This window comes from Phodopus roborovskii, unplaced genomic scaffold (assembly GCF_943737965.1).
Source record: "Phodopus roborovskii unplaced genomic scaffold, PHOROB, whole genome shotgun sequence".
NCBI classification, from domain to species: domain Eukaryota; kingdom Metazoa; phylum Chordata; class Mammalia; order Rodentia; family Cricetidae; genus Phodopus; species Phodopus roborovskii.
In genome coordinates, this window is record NW_026126525.1 from 406,416 (window position 1) to 427,467 (window position 21,052).

General features: G+C 41.1%; 2 protein-coding genes across 12 annotated transcripts in view; both read right to left on the minus strand.

Moving 5' to 3' along the window:
* Positions 1-7,602, minus strand: part of Ephx4 (epoxide hydrolase 4) — a 28,586-nt gene extending 20,984 nt beyond the window's left edge. Inside the window, exons 1-2 of the mRNA XM_051198330.1 lie at positions 6,959-7,602; positions 4,787-4,872 (exon numbers count right to left, since the gene is read on the minus strand). Coding sequence (XP_051054287.1) covers positions 4,787-4,872; positions 6,959-7,183 — 311 coding nt within the window. The 5' untranslated portion in view covers positions 7,184-7,602. The remainder of the gene's footprint in view (positions 1-4,786; positions 4,873-6,958) is intronic.
* A 9,880-nt stretch (positions 7,603-17,482) lies between these two features.
* Positions 17,483-21,052, minus strand: part of Brdt (bromodomain testis associated) — a 56,064-nt gene continuing 52,494 nt past the window's right edge. For all 11 annotated transcript variants that reach the window (XM_051198252.1, XM_051198254.1, XM_051198253.1 and 8 more), the window contains one exon: positions 17,483-17,732. In XM_051198252.1, coding sequence (XP_051054209.1) covers positions 17,664-17,732 — 69 coding nt within the window. In that variant the 3' untranslated portion in view covers positions 17,483-17,663. The remainder of the gene's footprint in view (positions 17,733-21,052) is intronic.

The following is a 21,052-nucleotide window of genomic DNA, read 5'->3' on the forward strand; positions in this document are numbered from 1 at the left end:
TTTACATGGTTACACAGTAAGTGCCTTGCCTACTAAGCCTCCTATCAACCCCTAAAGAATAATTTTAAATATCCCTTTTCTAGAATTTATAAATGGTAACATATTTGACTCATGTTTCAGGCATAAATGAAAACCAAAATCACTGTAGTGACCAACTGATGTCATTTTTTATATAAATAAAACAAAAATAACCCCCTCTGTCATACATTGCAAAAAATCAACAACCCAACTGAAACAAAACTGTATGCACACTCTTTGTGTTAAAAAATATTTTTTGTTTGTATGATAGTGTTGGGGACCATCACCATCCTTACTACCTCAGGCCTCTGAGATAGAAAATTATTACCTCTTAAGAAGTAAGCAAGCAGAATGTTTAGCAGATCATTCCTAGATACAGGCTTGCGGTTTTACAACCAGTTAAAGAATATCTTAGGATAGTCTTCTTGTTGCAGCTTTACAGCCAGTTAAAGAATAGCTCAGGATATTCCTCCTGCTGCAGTTTTAGAGCCAGTTAAAAATTAGTTCAGGGCATTCCTTCTACTGACCCTTTCATCCTGCCCATTTGCAAACCCCTGCTCACATCCTGCCCATGGTCCTATATAAGCCTCCCCTGAGAAAATAAAGTTTGACAGCTTGACCAGAATATGGACTTGCTGTTCTTCTCCTCCCTTACCCTTCGATTCCCCTAGGTGTCTCCCTTGTTGACTGCCCCGTGGGTTGGGGTTTTGTTATTGTTTTCCTGAAGTGGGATCTTGTTAGAAGCCCAGGCCTTTGCAGACCCAACTGGTCTCAGGCTTCTTTGTCTTGGCCTCTCCACGATGGGATCACAGGCATGTACCACCGTGCCTACCTTTTCTGACAGTTGTAGACAATAGCAGAGAAAACAAACAAGACAACCTCATCCCCTGTTATTCCTGTTAAAACATTTCAGGATCCTGGTTTTCCACTTTGTTGTGGGGAAGCATCCTTTTTCTCCTTGGGAGGCTGAGGCTGTCACCTGTTGCCACTGCTGCTCTGTGTTCAGGATGAGGCCTGTGCACTTGCCTCTGCATGTGAGTGATGGCAGTATCCCAGACAGCTGCAGATGGAGGCGACTCATAGAAATTGCCTGGGTCAGCTCAAAATATTTTTAAAAGAGATGCAAATTGAGGCAGAGGGAAAGAAACATCATCTTTTGACAAACAGCCATATTTTGGGCTGATTTAGCTAAAGTTCCCACAGATGTGTTATCTTATCTAACATTTCCTGTGGGTTTAAGACACAGGATCCTGTTGTTTCTGTGCTTCATGAAATAGTACACATTAAACATTGCCACTTCTCAACAGTCTCAGGTAGCAATGATACATGTAGGTGGTACATTAGACTATGCTGGTGCTTCTGGGATTTGAAAACCATTGTGTGTCTGTGTCTGTGCCTGTGAGATTGTCTGTGGAGACCAGAAGAGGATGTTGGATCCCCATACTTGAGCAGTGGGTGCTTTACATACTGAACCATCTTCCCAGCCCCAAATGGACAGACTTAGAGTATTTGCTGGGGCCACATGAAGGATTTTTTGCATGCTTTGAGTCTATCCTCACCTCGCCTCTGCAAGAATATTATAAATGATATCTAGGGTTCTTGTTCTATTTTGCTTTTCTGTCATGGTGATAAAACATTCTAACCACAATGCAGAGTACTAACATAGAGACAGGAGAGAAGCCATAGTCTCTACTCCAAATGACTTAACAGATTTAGATGACCCCTCCTGGAGGGCATCACTCTACATGTGGTGTAGGGGGGATGGGAGGGGAGGGTGGATGGAGGGAATGAGAGGGTGGGAGAGAGGGAAAGGGGGAGGGAGGGAGGAGAGGGAACTGGGATCGATATGTAAAATAAGAATTAAAAAAATAAATTGATAAAAAACCATTCTAACCATAAGCAATTTGGGGAGGAAAAGGTCTATTTCACCTTACATTCCTGGTAGCAGTCTATCACTTAGAGAAGTCAGGCCAGGAACTGATGCAGAAACTTCCCTCTTACACTCAGCTAGCTTTCTTATCTAGACCAATCCCATCTGTCTAGCCAGAGTGCTGCCCATAGCAGGCTGGGATCTCCTGCCTCAATTATCAATCAAGAAACCTCTCAAAGACATGGCCACAGGCCAATTTGATCTTAACAATTCTTCACTTGAGGCTGACTCTTTGAGTTGGCAACAGGAACCAACCAGGACATTACTGTGACCCTAAGTGGACTCACTGCTTCTGTCACTCGGAGCAAATTTGATTAATGCTTCAGAATAACATATAATAGTAAGAGGCCATGTTGTGCCTACATGAGGTGAGCGAATCCCTACACATGTCTCAAATTGCACTGGGAGTTTTTCCTCCTTCTTAATTAGGTTGCCTCCAGATGGAACAACAGATGACAATGACAAATTTATCCATGAAGCTAAAGCCAGAGTAGGGTGGAAACTTTCAAGTATGAAAGTCTTCTCAGTAATATATCTGTAGGCTTCTTACACTGTAGAAATTAGGTGACGGATAGTCCTTTGCCACCCTGTATCCTTTTCTTCCATGCCAATATTTTCTAGAACACTAACATGCTCAGTGCACTTATCCATAGACTGACTCCCCTTCATTCATAAAATGACTAAATTGTCTAACGGTAATATTCCTAGAGCCAGATGCATTTAAGACTGCCATGTCTATCTGGCAGTGACTCAGTGTCAACCCCTTTATCATCAGCGTTGATGTGGCTGATCTGTTTTGCTAAGTGGGACGTCTGTTTCCTCCCTCACCACTCCATGTGAAGCCTTCTGAAGCTTCCTGGTGGGTGGAAGAGGACAAACTTCCTAGGTAGAGGAGGGCCTTTCTCTGGTCAATGGTATGTGGGAAGTTGTGCACCCCTGCAAGAGCCTCCAAATAAGCTCTCAGGGCTGCTTAAATCAAGACACAAAACTTTAATGCTCTAAATAACAAGAAGAATTTGTAATGGTAGAATTCCAGACACCATGAGACAGTAAGAGAGAGATTTTGGGCTTTCAAATGTTAGCCAATATTCTACTTTTGAGTCAACCCAGGGAACATCTTTTTTTATCCGCTCCCTAAACTATTTAGTTCATGAACCATCTGAAGGTCATATCTCTCTGCTGACAAAAAGGACTTTCTTCTCACCCCAGCCTCTTCCATCTCTTTTAAATATGCTAATTGTTCTTAATTGGATGTTACTTTCATCTGTTTTTATTTGGGTCCTTTGGGATCATTAGAGAATGGGAAATATGCCCTTTCATCACTGATATTGCCTATAAATATTCCTGGATTCATATTCTGAAACAATTTGCCAAAATGACAGTTGTTTTAGTTTGGGTTTCCATTATTGTGAAGAGACACCATGACCAAGGAAAGTATTTAATTGGGGTGGCTACCTTACAGTTTCAGTCCCTTATCATCATGAGAGCATGGAAGTGTGCAGGCAGAGGCCGTGCTGGAGCTGAGAGTGCTACCTCTTGACTTGCAGGCAACAGGAAGTCAACTGATAGTCAGGCTAAGGGAAGCTTGAGCAAAGGACACCTCAAAGCCCGCCCCCAGAGTGATGCACTTCCTCCAACAAGGCCACTGCCTTTGGGGGCCATTTTCTTTCAAACCACCACCATGGTATTAAGAGAAAGGCTTTTAAAGAGTGGTTAAGACACGAGGTCAGGGCTCGTGATATTAACAACCCAACTGAGTAAAGCCCTCAGGAGAATTCTAGCCCTCCCCTTTTCTCCTCCCTTCTACCACATGAGGAGATGGCAGTCCCTCTGAAGGGCAAAGCAGCCAGGCAGCATTTTGGAAAAAGGGTCTGGGCCTTCAACAGACACTGAATCACCAAGGACTTAAGCTTGAACATCTTGACCTGTAGAACTATGAGAAGTAAACGTCTGTTCTGGTATTTTATTCTAACCACACAAATAGACTAGGCTAGTAACCACTATAAATTTTTGGCTACAGGAATTTTTTCTTTTACTTTAAAACATGTAGATATTTAATAGAGCCCACGTTCTTATGCACCTAGGGCCATGTCTTTCCTCTGCCTTCTCAACAGGCCAAAAGCTTCCTGCCAAGTGTTCCAAGGCTGTGCTCAGATCTCCTTCCCTTACTGGGGATGTATTTATTTTTTATTTTATTCACAGTAGTTACTCTACAGAAAATGTTTTATAACTTGAAACTTCAGAAAACTGAAGACTTTTTTATTCTTCAGAGAGAAAGGCAGAGTTGGGGTGGTAAAGCCCCCCCAACAGACACACATACAAGCACAACTGGTGGACTGAAAGAGGAGGTTCTGAGTTTAAGGCCACTGTCTCGAAAAACAATTAGGATGGTCTTATGTGTGCATATTTTTAGATTAGGAGAGAAACCATCGCTGTGCTTTTGGGAACATTCAGGAGTAATCACCCTGGAAGATGATCTGGCCTTACAAGAAAGTGATTCTACAGTGAGTTCTACAATTAGACTGTTTGCAAAACTCACAGTGACGATTAATTTTGATTGTAGTAGTGTCATGAGTAGGATTTGTTAGACATGATTCAGACATGAGTGATCCTGACCTTGTGGGATTAAGCACAAATTCACCCTCTGTTGTTTTCTTTCCTTCCCACCCCAATCACATTCAGTAAGTGGCAGCTCACACCAGCTCTTGATTTTGGACCCCCCCCCCAGCCTCCAGACCTAAGAAAAAAATAACCTAATCTTTTCACTGCAGCACCAAATGGACTAAGGCAGAATGTAAAGTGTTAATGCAAAAGAAAAAAGTTAGTTGGTAAATTTACCAGAATTCTGGAAATCCATGAAGTAGTAGCATGAGTGGTCTGCCCCTTTCTCCGGCGGCAACATAGTGAAATCTTAACCCTGAATCCTGAAAGTGCAAAGTATGGATAACATGATAATCAAGCATCATCCAGCTAAGACGATTAGCATTTCCATCGAGCCATTATTTTAGCATTAAGAAATAAGTACTAATTTAACAATGTGAGTTATCAATAGGATAAAAGGACCAATTAACCTTTAGAATACCCCTCTTCTTTGTTCTGCCATGGGGGTCAATGTATGTATTCTGAGCTTCTGAAGCAATGCCACAATGTAGCTTTAGTCTTAGTGAGGTGTCAGGTTTCACACCCTGCAGGATATGTAAGTAATTCTGATTTGAATTTCAGTTTTGCTAAGTCTATCTCGTGTACTCTGCTCAGCTGGCCCGTCAGAAGCTGTGCCATCACTTATGTAATTCACACCTCCTTCTCTTATTTTTAGGTATCTCCTTCCCACACTATTACCTTGAGTGCTTCATATATGGTCACCTTGTCGCCTGTTCCTTCTGTGTGTGCTTCTAACTGTGGGATACACCAAGTGCCCAAGACTTCTCTGTGCACATGTGAGATAAGGTAGCCCAAGGAAAGGAAAGGGAATGGGAAGAAGAAAAGAATACAGCAAACACCAAGGAAACAGGAAAACAGAGAAGAAAGAGAAGCAAAATCCCTGAAAGTATGAACGATAGTAGAAGTCAAATGTGGAGTGTGGACCCTGGACTTTGACGTGAAAGAATCTGGCAGGTCATTTCATTCAACTCTATCAGCTTACAGATTTAGACAATGAGGCCCAGGGGCTGAGGCTGCTGTGCAGCTCAGCATAGTGCTTGCTTTACAAGACCTTGACTTCAGTTCCCAACACCGCAACCCCCTCCCCCAACGAGGCCCAAACAAGTCGTGTAAGTCATAAAAGTAGTTGGGAGGGTTGCAGCTATAGCTCACTAGCAGAGCATTTGTCCAGCATGATCAAGGCCCTGGGCTGATCCCAGCATCACCAAATAAATCAACAGAAGTAGAGAGGAAAGTGGTGACCACATGACGAGAACCACCATTGTGCCTATTTCTTGGTTCTGCTTCAGGGAACTCTCGACGATCCTTAAGCTGCGTTTTGTTCATAAATTGGACAGTTAACAAATGTGAATTTGCTGTTATCTTTTAAAAATTGTTTTAGTGGTGGTGAGTCTTGAAGAATAAAGTGCTATGGCCACCGGACTGCATTTAATAAATACTTTATTGTACTGGGTATATGCCAGGTCGATAATTATAATAATGGATTATATTAAGTTCAATTTTCTGCTTTTTGTTTATTTGTTTGTTTTTCCTAATGTGAATGCACTTAATTCTTAACATCTGTTTCAGGCTCCTCCTGCCTTTCTGAATCCCAGTTGCTGGGGGATTTAGCTGCTGACAGAAAGTCAGGACTCAGTAACACAAACATCTCCTGATATGTTGCCTTTGAGAGGTCCGTGAGTCAGACCATAAGGCGTATCACAGGGACTGTTCCACTCCACCACCTGACGTCAGGAAATAGAACGCCTGTGGGCTGTGACAGAAGTTGGGACAAGCATTGACAATGACAATCTGTCTGTATGGTTGACACCTTTTAAAAGCTGAGGGGACGAAGCTTCATTTCTATCCCTCTGATACCTGACTGTTCACATCGGCATTCCTCATAAACGCACACCATTTCTTTACTGTGTAGACCTGCCTAGGTCATCTGAAATCAGAAATGACTTTCCAAATAACCGTCCTTCTCTCTCCATCTCAAAACCCCGAGAAGCCTAAGACAGCAGGACAACGCCAGGGGCGTTGTTCTGCAGCTGATCTGAGTACTAAAGGCTTCTTGCAGTAAGAAAGGGGGTTGAATTATTCTGAGTTGGATCCGGTTAAGAGAAATTCCACATAGAAATAGTCTCCCCCGCCATCCACACAGGCAACAAGGAGAAAGCAGACAGACATAAACAGAGCCCCTATAGAGCCCCCAGCCCTGTCCCCCCTGCTTTCCCCGGGGTCCTCCGGGAGCCTCACAGTGCGTCCTGGTAGCCAGGACACATTTCTTAGAATCAGCCAGGCACCCTTGGCTCCCGCATCTCCCACTGGCGTCACCCTCCCCTCCCTCTAGCGCGCGCCGGCCTTCACCTTGATCCGCACGTAGCAGTGGGTACCCAAGGAGGGGTCGTTCAGGCACGCCGGAGGGTTTGTCCGGGCCGCCCGGCGGAAGGTCTGAGCCGGTGCCTTGCCGATGCTCCACAAAAGTTTGAGCAGGTGGACGGAGGCGCACAGCCCGCAGTAGCCGTACACTAGGGACCAGTACAGCAGGGCGCGCAGCGCGGGCACCAGGCGGGGCGGGCGCGGCGGGGCCATGGGGCGGCCTTTCGGGAGCCGAGCTGTGGCGTCCCTGCCCCGCCTGCCGCCCTCCCCGCGCGCCCGCCCGACCTCGCACACGCCGCGCGCCCAGGCCTCCGGGACCGCACAGAGAGAGGCCGGCTCCGGTTGTCCTCTGCCTCCCGTGCCACTTCGCTAGCGCCTAGCGAAAGGAAGGCGGCGCTGAATGCCATCCTGGGTTCCCGCCGAAGCGTCCTGCTCTGAACAGGTTCAAGTTCCCGGATAACCGGGAATGCCTCAGGCCTTTTTCTGGATGCAAGAACCACGGAGGGCGGGAGGGACTTTTACTAAATTGTGGCATTATTTCTTCAGGTAGGTACACTAGACAATCTCTTGCAGATGTTAACTGTTCACTTTAACTGTTTCTTCAAAGTTACCAGGCCAGGCAGAAAAAAAGAGCGAAAGGCACAAAATGCACCAAGGTGCGGGCAACCAGTTGGTCTGTTCCCTTGCTCTTAGCAAGCTGTCCTTCCCCTTCCCTCCTTCTTAATCTTCCCCTTCCCCTTCCCTCTTCCTACCCCCATTGATGTAGATCCCACAAGTTATCAAATCCCCAGTTAAGAAACATTCGTTCTTTCATTCTTCCCTTTCCTCCTCTCCTCTCCTGTGCATGCATGAGGGTGAGTGTGGATCTGTAGGTGCCTACAGAGGCCAGAAGAGGGCATTGGATCCTTTGGACGGGGTGTTGCAGGTGGGTGTGAGTCTGCGCCCTCTTCCCCTCTCGCTAGGAACTGCATTCAGTTCCTCTGAAAAAGTACTAACTGCTGAGCCAACTCTGTCCTGTTCCTTCCAGAGTGTAACTGAGGTCTGTTATAACTACATCAACATTAAGTGTTGTTTGTGAACATTTTAATTTCACCTACGTGGCTAACAGGAACTTTGGCTTCCGAGAGAGAGAGAATCAAACTGGTTTCCTGCAAACCAGAATTCTTAAAAGCCCTGGGTTCAATTCTAAAAAAAAAAAAAAAAAAAAAAAAAAAAGTGACCATACAATTTTGGAGTCCTTAACAACCTGAGTCTCTGAGTCCCAGTTTTGAACGTGCTGGTTGCTGAACTCATCTTAATTCCAACCATCCTAGAGCTGCACAGTGAACACTGAATTTCAGTAAGGGGGGCTGACCTCAGGAAGAAGCGAGCCACCCAAGAGAGGTCGATGAATTAGGACACACATGCCTGAATATGCCATAATAAAGCTTACTACTTTGTATACTGACTTCAGCAATCAATAAAAAAAGAGTACAACTAAGTTTGCATTTGTTTTTCTAATGGTGAGTAGCACCAGGCTTCTTCTGTGTGGTCGCATGGCACTCAGATATACTCTTCTTCAACAAAGGGTCTGTACAAGTCTTCCAGTGTTGATTCCCATCCCCACAATGGGACCAAGGCCTTGCAGGGGTGGCAGGCCTCATTTGCTAGTACTGGTTAGACCCAGAAACACTTTTACTGTTTGTTTTTTAGGCTTTCTCACAACTGAGTTTTAGAGTTTTTTGTAGTTTATTACAAACCTTTATTAAACCTAATATGGGGCCAGACGGTGGTGGCATCTGCCTTTAATCCCAGCACTGGGGAGGCAGAGGCAGGTGGATCTTTGTGAGATCGAGATGAGCCTGGTCCACAGAGCTAGTTCCAGGACAATCAGGGATGTCACACAGAGAAGCCCTGTCTCGAAAACCAAAAATAAAGTTGAAGTCAAATTTGCCACTTTTTCCATTTATTACTCATACATGCAATGTCAAGACATCTAAAAACACCTGGCCTAGACAATAGAGCCTAAAGCTTTTTTAAGTTTTACTATAGTTTTAGATTTCATGTGATGCAGTTTTTGTACACGATGTGAGGTTTTGCTTGACACTCATGTATCTGAAGCCCACCAGTGCTAATAAAATCGTGTAATTGCTGTAGCTCTTTAGTTCCATTTCCAGGGTCATATCCAATTGGGATTGCATCTTTACATTCTCTCTTCCTCTCTTCTTATGATCCTTGTTTGTATGTGTTTTGTGTGTTCTTGTTCATGTCTCCTAGTCTGTAATGGTTTCTTTCCGGCATATGCTTGGAGGGAACTGCTACTTAACTATCAGAGAAGATTTGAAAATACAACTATTTGCTCTTACAAGACAGCAAATTTTATAAAACTGTTACATTTATTTAGCCTGGACTGGTTGTGTGTGAATTCCCACTAATCCTCCTCAACATGTGATGATAAAAAATATTTTAGCTAGCGATGAGCTAAGTAATATATGACTTAAGTTTTATTCCCCTCAGTATCAAAGAAGCTGGCTGTCTCTCCATGTTCATTATCCATACACATCTCCTAAACTCTCATCAGGCCAAAACTTAGCAATGCCTGTGTGTTGCTCTCAATTATCCAGGCTTCAGGTGTTCACTAAGAGATTGGGTTGTGGTCAATGGGCTATAAGTGCAAGAACCCTCTTTCAAATCTGGCCATTTTAAAGACCTTTCCATGAGCAACATGGCAGTTTGAATGAGAATGATCCCAATATGTCCATGTTCCAATATTTTGTTCTCAGTTGTTTGAGAAGCATTAGAAGGTATGGCCTTGTTAGAGAAGGTGCATCACTGGGGTTGGGCTTTGAGGTTCCAAAAGCCCACATCATTCCTAATTAGATCTCTTGGCTCCTGCTCCAGCTCTATGCCTGCCTGCCTCAGAAGCTTTAAGTCCCCAATAAACTCTTTCTTCTATATTGTCTAATCACAGCAATTGAAAGTAACCAAGACAGGGGGAGTCCTCCCTAGGATTCCCTCTCACTCTTCAGGGTTCTTTCTCATTTCTCTTTAATAAAAATTCATGTAAACTCTTCTAACACACACAATGCAAAAGCTTTCCATTTGATCATTGCATCCTATTTTCTTGTGGTACATCTACAGCAGAGACCATGCGGTCTAGATGGGGTAACTAGAAACAGAATGGGGATATTCTACATTGAGAGTAGACATCCTGTGATAAAATGCTGCCTTCATTCCACTGTCATTTGATATTCTTAATGCATTCAGAATCCCAAGCTGACATACACTTCCATTTTTATTTTTCAGCAAAGACTTGTCTTCCTTGCTATATGCACAGAACTACAATCTACAGTGTGAAAGAACCTTGTAGTCAGCAGAGAACTGCATGTAGCTTTTCCTCCCCTCACAGAAAAACTATTACCTTACAAACTTAGACTCTCATCAGTGTACACCCTCCCATGGCAAACAGTTCAGAATAGAGCAAAAAGAAATACAACAGGGCACAGCTATGATTATCACACCTTACTGATAACCAGCTATCCCCTAAGGACACTGCCCAATGAGAAAAGCTGTACTCAGATACACAATGAGAAAATGTACAAGATTAGCAAACTCTTTAGTGTCAAAAAGAATGGCATCCAAAATCTCAACACTTCAAGCTAACAGGCTCTTTTCTTTCAAATCTTTGAAGTTTGACTTCCTCTGTTTTAGTACTTTTGTTGCTGATAACTCATTTGGTGAAGTTAAAATAATCTAAAATAGCAATTTCTTTGCCTGGTTACATATTTTGTTTATGTTATTATGATAGCCACTGAAAAACATCTTAGATATGGTTTTATTTTTCACAGTTCTTGGAATATTATACTTCCAAGATAAAAAGACTCAGCCAGGCATGGTGGCTCACACCCCAGTGACGTAGGATCACTGGGGTGACCTTTTCTAAAGAGTGACAACAGAGGGTGCCAAACACACCCACCTCTAGCCTCCAGTCATGCTTACACACACACACACACACACACACACACACACACACACACACACACACGTAGATACCTATAGAATTCATTTTTCTCAATTTTAAGAAAGTCAAAACTGTTGGCTCAAAAAAATGATTTTTGTTATTTCTGGCTGGTTTCAAGGATTCTCATTAGATATGTTTTGTCCTACGGATCAATGGTTGGCAAATTTCTAACACATTCTCAGTAAGGGATTGGATGGTAAGTGTAAGTATTTTAGTTTTAGGTTTTTTTTTTTTTTTTTAAATTACATGGTATGTATGTATTGTTAGACAAATGTGTGGATGTCAGAGACTTTGTGGTAGTAGATCCTCTCCTTCCATAACATTGATCCTGGGGATCAAACTCAAGTAGTCAGGCTGGATGGCAAGCAGTTCCTGATTGTGAAGATGTCAAAGATAAGAGCCAGTCATTTTCCAACTCAACAAGGAAGAGATGTCAGGGAAAATTCTGTAGAATGTGCAATGACCTCACAGGGAAACTCAAGACATTGTATAACATGCTCTGTTCCCAGGTTGGAAGGAACCTTATTGGGACTTCCTAAGTCATGCATATTCTTGAGCCCACACATGTTCTGAAACTGCAGGATAAACCCCAGATTCAGTGGGAAGAACAGAGCTTGGGGTGATGAGCTACTCCTAAAAGAAGCACGGAAATCAGATTCAAACCACAGATCTCTCTGACTAACACAGAAGGCAACAATTTTCAGGAAATAAAAGACACTAAAATGGAAAACAGAAAGATGAGAAAGAAGGAAATATTCGGGCCAAAAGGGGGGGAAAAAAAGACATTTGGTACTCCATCTGGTTTTATGTATGGTGACTATGATAATTTAACCAGCAAGCACTAAAAATGGCAAGTTCTTGGATCCCCAAATTGGCTTTTTTTTTTTTTTTACATGCTAAACAAGAAGTCCCAGAGAATAGGACCGAAGGCCCATGAGACAGGTGCCTGCTTTAACTGCACTTTAAAGTTTTGAAGCAACTTTTTAAAAAATAAATATTTTAGAGACTATCAATATTTTTTAAAATGTTAGGTATCAGGAAATAAATTTTGAAAGGTCATGTCAGCACTAAAGATAAACTCTGGCAAACCTTTCTCACCCCATGCTCATGCACCTATCTTTGGTCCTCCCAGTTCATTACCCTCTCCTGCTGCCTCCTTCAGTTGCTGGGCAGAATGAATGTCTGCATCACATGCTAGGGGCTCTCTTTAAAGATGAAGCTTAGAGGAAAAATGATTCTTATACTATTTATACCTCTAGATGTTTACAAAAATCCCCTGAGCACTTCCTGAAATCCATCTAGCCCTTGCTCCTAGCACATCTCTACTTCTCTCTACCACCCACCAAAAAATGCAGAAGAACTCTCTACCAGGGAACCCACAGCTACCACACTTTCCTAAGATCCAGAGAGGCAACAGAAACCAAAGAATGGAACAACATCTACACAACTAAGACGAGACCAGGTATCAACATCTGCAGGCAACTCAACCAACCTAACCCCAGACGCCTAGACACAAACACGAATAGCCAAGACAGTATGCCGCCAGTAGAACTCAGTAAGCCTACTCCAGCAGGCTGTGAGAAAGGCAAGGACTTCACAATAGCAATTATGAACATGGGAGGACCATAAAGAAGAAGATAAGACTGAATCCCTTAACAAAGTCTGTGAAAGCACAAACAGCACAAGGAAATGAATAAAATAGTTCAAAACCTGAAAGTGCAAATAAAATCCTAAAGAAAACCCAAACTGACTGGGCACACACCTTTAATCCCAGCACTGGGGAGGCAGAGACAGGTAGATCTCTGAGTTCAAGGCCAACATGATCTACAAAGTGAGTACCAGAACAGGCTTCAAAGCTATAGAGAAACCCTGTGTCTTAGAAAAACAAAAACACACCAAACAAAAACAAACAAACAAACAAACAAACAAACAAAAAACCCTGAAAAATTGGAAAGGGAAAACTTAGGAAGTCAAACCAAACCTCAGAGGTAAGCCTTGCCAATAGAGTGCAAAACACGAAAAAAACTATATGGTTGATGAAGACAAAGCAGAAGAAATGGATCCCTCAGTAAAAGAAAATGTCAAACCTAAAAATACCCAGAACATTATGAGAAGATTAAATTTACAAGTAACAGCAATAGAGGAAGGTGAAGAAACCCAGGGTCAAAGGCACAGAAAATACTTTCAACAAAATCATAAGAGAAAATTTCCCCAACCTAAAGAAGGAGGTACATGAGTGTATAGAACACCAAATAGCATCAGAAAAGAAATCCCCCACAGTAATTAAAACACTGAACTTATAGAACAAAGAAAGAATATTAAAATCAACATCTAAAAGCAGACCCATTAGAACAACAGCTGACTGTTGGAGACTCTGAAAGTCAGAAGGGCCTGGATGGGTGTTCCACAAACTCTAGGAGATGGCAGATGCCATCTCAACAAAACTTCTATCTGTAGGGCTATAGATCTCTATACCCAGCAAAACTCTCAATCACAATAGACGGAGAAAGAAGAATCTATTTACCAATCTTGCTCTACACAAGGCACCTGAGGGAAAACCATCTTGGAGGGGCTAGCCACACCCAAGAAACACAAAGAATATACAATCCCTGAACAGTAAATCAAAAGAAGGAGAAAACTCACACCATAACAGAATAACAAGAATCAATTAAAAACTGCTCATGGATAACTCCCAATAACAGTTTCAAATTTTCCAATAAAAAGATACAAGGTACAGACTGAATTAGAAATCAGGATCCACCCTTCTTCTGCATCCAAGAAACATACCTTAATATCAAGGACAGATGGAAAAAGATATTACAAAAAAATAGATCAAAAAAGCAAGAGAGTAGCCATTTTAATATCTGACAAAATAGATTTCAAACTAGAATCAAAAGAGACCGGGAAGGACACTACACACTCAACAAAGGAAAAATCTACCCATAATATTGCAAAGTATATGTTGACCTTCACACCCTGATAGTGGGAGACTTCAGTTTCCGACTTTCACCAGTGGACAGGTCATTCAAACAAAAACTAAACAGAGAAACGCTGGAGCTCAAGACATTATAAAGCAAATGGACCTAATATTCCAGCCAAACATAGAAGAATATGCCTTTTTATCTTCACCTCATGGAATTTTCAACAAAATTAACCACATACTCAGACACAAAGCAAATCTCAACGGATACAAGAAAATCAAAATAATACCCTGCTTCCTATCAGACCACCATGGATTAAAGCTGAGCATCATCAACAACAGAAAGCTTACAAACTCATGGAAACTGGACAACTCTACTGAATGAAAAATGGGCCAAGACAGCAATCAAGAAAAATTAATTTTTTCTGAACTTAATGAGAATGAAAACATAAAACTCTGGGGAACAATAAAGGTAGTTCTAAGAGGCAAGTTCACAGAATTAAGTGCCTACAAAAAAAAAAATGGAGAAATCTCATGTTAGGAACATAGCTGCATACTTGAAAGCTCAAGAACAACAACAACAAAAAAGAAATCACACCACCCAAAAAGAGCAGACAGCAAGAAACAAATTCAGGAATGAAATAAAAACAAACAAAATTAACTGAAAAGCACAGCAAAGTAAAGACGAAATGGGGGACATAAGAACAGATGTAGAGGGAATCCAGAGAATCAGAAGGATATATTTTCAAAACTTACACTCCATGAAACCGACAACCCTAAAAGAAATGGATAAATTTCTTGATACACCACCTACCAAAGTTAGATCAAGGTCAGACAATTTAACAAACCCATGACTCCCAGTGAAATAGAAGCAGTATCTGAAAGTCTCCTAACAACAACAAAAACAAAAGCCCAGGGCCAGATGGATTCAGCAAAGAATTCTATTAGACTTTCAAAGAAGAATTAGCACTAATAATACCTTCAAATTATTCTGCAAAATAGAAACTGATGGGACATCACCTATTTCTTTTTATGAGGCCACAATTCCTAATACCTAAACTATACAAAGACCCCACTAAGAAAGAAAATTACAAACCAAATTTTCTCATGAATATTGTTGTAGGCATGCTACAATCTATATAGCCACAGATGTAAGAGTTAAGGCACTAGTGAAGGGGAAACAGAATATGTAGTATGGAGGGATGTAGGGAGACTGGAGTGCGAACATTAAATAGAAAGAGGAAAAGGGGGCCAAAGGGGAAAATGGGGAGGGACAACTAATACTAAGGGCCATTTAAGGGGTCATATGAAAACCTACTACGTAGCTTATTAAACACATAGAGGAAAGAAATTAAACTGTTGTTAAGGCCCTATTTGTTAAAAACAACCCCTTCATATCTCACTGAGTATGGAGTCACACCCTGCTGACTGGTAGTCTGTTGGCTATCAGAGGAGAAAGGTAAGACCAACCCAACTACAAACACAGTGATCTATCTAAAATGATGACACCCTGAATGACATGCTGATGCAATAATGTCACATGTTGTGGGAGTAAAAACACCCATTCTCTGATTGGATTTAAGTCTCACTCCATGAAATTGAGCCCATGCCTGACACTGCTCGGGTGGCTAAGAACCTGAGACAAGATAGGTTATGGACCCTGGGGATACCCTAATACTATTGTTCTGCTAAAAGAACACAGCAAAAAAAAAAAAAAAAAAAAAAAAAAAAACTCCTAATGACATTCTGCTATATTCATAGATCAGTGTTTCACTCAACCATCATCTTAGAGATTTCTTACAGTATATGAGAACTAACATAGACTGAGAACTTGACAGCATGCAGAGAGTGAGAGACTGGAGCACTCAGTCCTAAATGGGATGTCTTCATCAAACCCTCCCTCAGGGTTCAGTCTGCTATGTGCAAGAGGAGGTAGAAAGATTGTAAGAGTCAGAGGTGATGGACAACTCCAAGGAAAGAGTGTCTTCTACCACAACAGGACTGACAAGCATATGAACTCAAAATCTGTGCCAGTAGCCCCAGAGTACACACAGCTTCAAGTCAGACAGGTTCTCAGCACCCAGAGAAGGAAGTAGACTTGGGCCCCACCCCTAACCAAGAAATTAGCTGTAGCCGACATCTGCTTGCAAAGGAAAAATTAGTTTTCTTCAATGGAGTCTCATGATATATTAAGTACAATCAAACATTGGTCCACACCAAGCAGTAGATGGCCAATACAAAACGAATTCAATGTCATTTTTGTTGTATACATTTTGGTTTGATACTGCTTTGTTTGTTTTTTTGTCTTACTGGTCTTCTGCTTGTATTTTTCTCTGATTTTGTAATTTTTTTTTAATGTGTGTGTGTATTTCTTGAACTCTTTGTTACCTATTTATTTATATTCTGGTTTGTCTGCTTTTTGGTTTGCCTGTTTTTCAATGACAGAGAGAAAGAATGGGTAAAGTTGTGTGGGTGGGGAGCTGGGAGGAGTTGGGGGGCAGGGAAACCATGATCAGAATATATTGTATGAAAAAATTAATTTAAATCAAAAAATGAAAAAAGGGTATAATAAGATAGATATAACTTTAATTCTGGTTGTTTCTTCAAAGTAATACCACTTCTTACTCCCTTTCTAGAGAAGACACGCATACAAGGACACATGCACACACTCTTGCTTTCATGCATCAAGTCTTGCTGTGGAGCCCTAGCTGCTCTGAAACTTGCTGGCCTTGAGTTTGCAGCAGCGCCTCCTCCTGGCCATCTGCCCTCAAGCAATGCAACTAGAGCAGAACACAGGGCTTTGTCTGGACACACTTGGACTTTGTACTTTATACATTATCACAACAGCAACTAAAATCAAGTTACGTTTCAAGAATTCAAAGGTTTAAAATTAAAAAAGAGAATACACGTGGTTTAGACATAATTGCAGTTTGAAAATGACACAACATAAATGTTTTATAGACTATGGCTTCCCATAATTAGGCAAATATTCACTGCCATTACCTATGCATTTAAAAAAAAAATCTGATACATTCCTACAGAAGCTTGTATACACAATATTTACTATTACTTTGTTTCAAACCATAGCTAATAGTGCTCCAAAACAAAAATCAGCATGGAATTTAAAAGTGGACGCTGCAGATCATCTGACAATATGATGCACATGGAAACAAGTTATCGCTTGTTAGACACTCCAGGTAATTCTGACAGCAGAAAAACATCTCTTTGGAAAGTAAAAACTCAGCCAGGCACGGTGGCATTCATGTAGTCCCAGCACTTGAGAGGCAAGGGCAGGAGAATCAGGAAGGAGTTCAAGGTCATCCTTGGCTACATTGTTGAGTTCAACAAAGCAGCCTGAGGTGTAGGAGACTCTGTCTCAAACAAGCAAGCAGATTGGTTCAGACAACCAAAAGTTAAAAACTCAACAGAACCTGTTTTTATATACTTTTATATATTCTAAAATTTTTTTTCAATCAGATGATTCCTTTCAGACTTGCTTAGATCAGGGCTGTAATATATAGCTGACAATCCTCTGTAGAATGAATAAAATCTATTCACTTTTAGAGATCAAAATTATAAAACTTTTTATAAATTGTGTCATTAAAATGAACATATTTATTAAAAATGTAAGTGAAAAATATTTAATTATTTTAGGGCAGTCAAAACACAATATATGATTGGCATCTTGGTGGCTGAAAGTAATCAGTTTACCACATGCATTGTAAACATTTGTACCATTCATTTAGAGTTGATAGTTAATTTAAAACTGAGTTTTAATCAAAGTTATTTTCAAACATTGTCATAATGTCACTTTGAAGAGTCATATCAATGGTACCCGCCATCTGTAGAAAAGAGAAGATTCTAATTAGTTTGAGATGCATACTTTTATTGCAGCTCTACAAATACACATTTGGAAAAATTTTGTGCAAAATATCAATGATTAACTTACTGACCATACATATACAATTTTAAATTAAACATATAGGTGATTCCTTTAAATATATTACACATGTAATAAAATGCCACAAGAACATTTAAGTTTAATTGTCCAACAAAGAGTTTCTCAGTACTTACGGAGCATTAGTAAGAATGCAAGCTGGATGTACAGTGTCTCTTGTTCCTGTGACAATCACAGCACTACATAGGCACAGGAAGTTGCCTTAAACAGGCTGGAAAGATGGCTCAGTGAGCCAGACAAGTGACCTGACTTTAGTTCCTAGCATCCATGTTAGGTGGTCCACAACTGCCTGTAACTCTAACCAGGCAAACTTACTCCTCTGACTTCTGTGGGTGTGAGCATGTTACACACACACACAGAGACACACACACACACACACACACCACCCCTACCTTTTTAAAAGTTTAATCTTAGCAATATAATATACAATCCCCATGTGAGAGAATGCTATGGGCTTTCACTGATTCTGGTACTGACAGGGAACTGTTTATCAGAATGGGATCAATGTATAGGGCAGTGCTAGGGAGAGTGCTCATTTGCAAATTAGTAATCTTTAAGAAATGAGCTGAAGAGCAGAAAATGATGAGTCAAACAAACGAAGCATGGTTGATCACTAAATTCTCAGGTTTCTTTTGTCACGCAAAGTTGGATGTGATTAAGAAGTTTTATGTAGATTGTAGCACAAGCACTATAAGAGGGAATGAGTGACACGCGAGGGGACGGGAAATGCTCTAGTGTGGGCATGTGCTTCCAGGGGAATCCTTCAAGACTTTTCTACATGTGAAGTAATGGCAAACATTAAAATTTAAAATCCCCATGCAGTGGACCAGTGAGGCACAAATGCTCTAGTCTGCTGCCAGTTGGTTGGCTTCTTGGATATGAAGTGGCGGTATTGTGTAGGAAAGGATTTAGAGCTATGGTCTACCTACCAAAAGGGTAATAAAAGGCTTATTTGTCCAGCACCACAAAGAGGGGTGGGGCATGTCTGACTCTAATAGACTATAAGAAATCCTTAAAGTTTGCCTTAGAGATGAAAAAACAACAAAACTTAAATCAGTACATTTTGAATGCTCAGCCTCCTAGGCTGCCAATTGTCTAGCCTGAATAGTTCCTTGAAGGTTAGTCTGCCATGTAAGAGCTGGAAAAGTCCCTGTCTAAGCATCAGGCCGTGCTGATCTATATGCAGGCACACTGGAAAAGTAGAAGAAAAAGTAACGAAACCTTTTTTACATTTAAGTAAAAAATTAAAATCGTTGTTTTGAAGGTTGCATGTAGAATCTTATTGTAGATTCACATCTATCCTAGCTAGAGTCAATTCATGTAGAACACTTACAAATAGAGACTCTTCATGATTTAAAATGCCACTTGACTTTGCAGCAGGTACTATAGGCTGGGTATCCCTTTCTCTGTGGTCCCAATCACAGATGGAGAACTACAGGGCTGATGGAGGAGACAGCCACGGTGTGGACTTTGAGTGCTGTTAAATGTTCTAGGACTAGTCAAGCTCCTGAAAAGTGCTTAGGGTATCGGGAAGATATCAGGCTGAGCTGGGCTGCTAGGGGATACCAGACTTTTGTATAAGTACTGGAAGGTGACTAAAGTCAGGTCTTGGTGAGTGTCAACAAGAGGATTCATAAATTAAAAAAAAATCCTATAAATGTTTGAAAAAGAAAATAGAACATGCCTATCATAATAGGAACTTCTACAAAAGCAGTGTTGTACAGTAAACTCTGGGGCAGAGGATGCAGCTCAGTGCTAGAGGCTGTTCATTCATAACACGTGGAAAACCCTGGGTTTGAGCCACAGCATCACAAACAATAAAACAATCTCTGAATAACACACTGTTAACTGTAATTCATTTCTGCTTGAGGTCAAGGCAGAAGAGAATATAGGTGGGACTTACGGGGAGAGAGGAACTGGAGATGAATCTAGGCGTGTAAGAGATTCCAGTGAGACATGAAGCAAGTAGGACATACATAATGGGAGAGAGGCAAAAGCCATTTGTCAGAACATAGGTTAATAGAAACAGGTTAGTGTGAGTTATAAGAGTAGTTAGGAACAAGCCTAAGCTAAAGGCCAAGCTTTCATAATTAATAAGTCTCTGTGTCATTATTTGCAGGCTGGCAGTCCAAAGAAAGTCTGAAGAGAGAGCATACTACAAAGAAGGAACATTTTAAACATAGGCGTGTGTGCATCAGATGCACACAGACACAGTGGTAACTCCAACCCTCCCATCAATAGATCATTTAGACAATAAATAAATAAATAAATAAACTTCAGAGTAAAACCATATGACAAATCAAATGAATTTGAGATCTACAGAATTATTTCATCCAGTAGCAACAGAAAACATGCTCTTCTCAGTAATAGCTCATGTGATCTTTCCCAACAAGATCATAATTTAGACTACAAGGCAAGTCTTAAATACCAAATCAGTGGAATAACCTTTTATGTTAGTCCATCATAATGGACTAAACCTAAAAGCGAGTAGTAAGAGAAAGCCACACAAACACAGAGACTGGACAATTCACTTTTCAATGGACAACATGTTACTGAAGAAAGGACTGGGATTGGGAAATCTAGAATGAGATGAAAATGAACAGACCTGGCAGGTTGAAAATCCTAGAGGCAAAAGGAAGCACTTCAGGATTTAAGCACAGGATAAGTATATAGGATTCACAGCCCAGAAATCTGGCAAGAACCCTTAAATTAACCACCTTCCCCAAGCGCAGGAACAAGAGTGCACAGTCTACAGAATGGGAAAAACTATAAGCTGTGTATCTAGAAGGGGGCTGGCACTCAAAATATATGGTAAATGAGGAAACGAACAATCTAACCCATAAAGGAGAGTACAAAAGCAAGTTCAAATGGCCAGCAAGTGCAGAACTCAATGGTCAGCATCTTTAGCCACTGAAGAAATAAAAACTACACTGAGATTTCATCTCACCACAACCAGAATGATAATCAGCAAGAAAACAAAAAGTAACAAACTCAAGGATGTAGGAAGATCTAAAGAATGCTGGGAATGTAAATTAGTATAGACATTATGGAAATCAGTTTATAGACATTATGGAAATCAGTACAGATGTTCTAAAACAAACAAACAAAACAAAAACAAACAAACAAACAAAAAACACCTACCATTCCTGGTCATAAACCCAAGGAGTCAGAGTCACCATAGAAACAGAGAAACCTGAACATCTA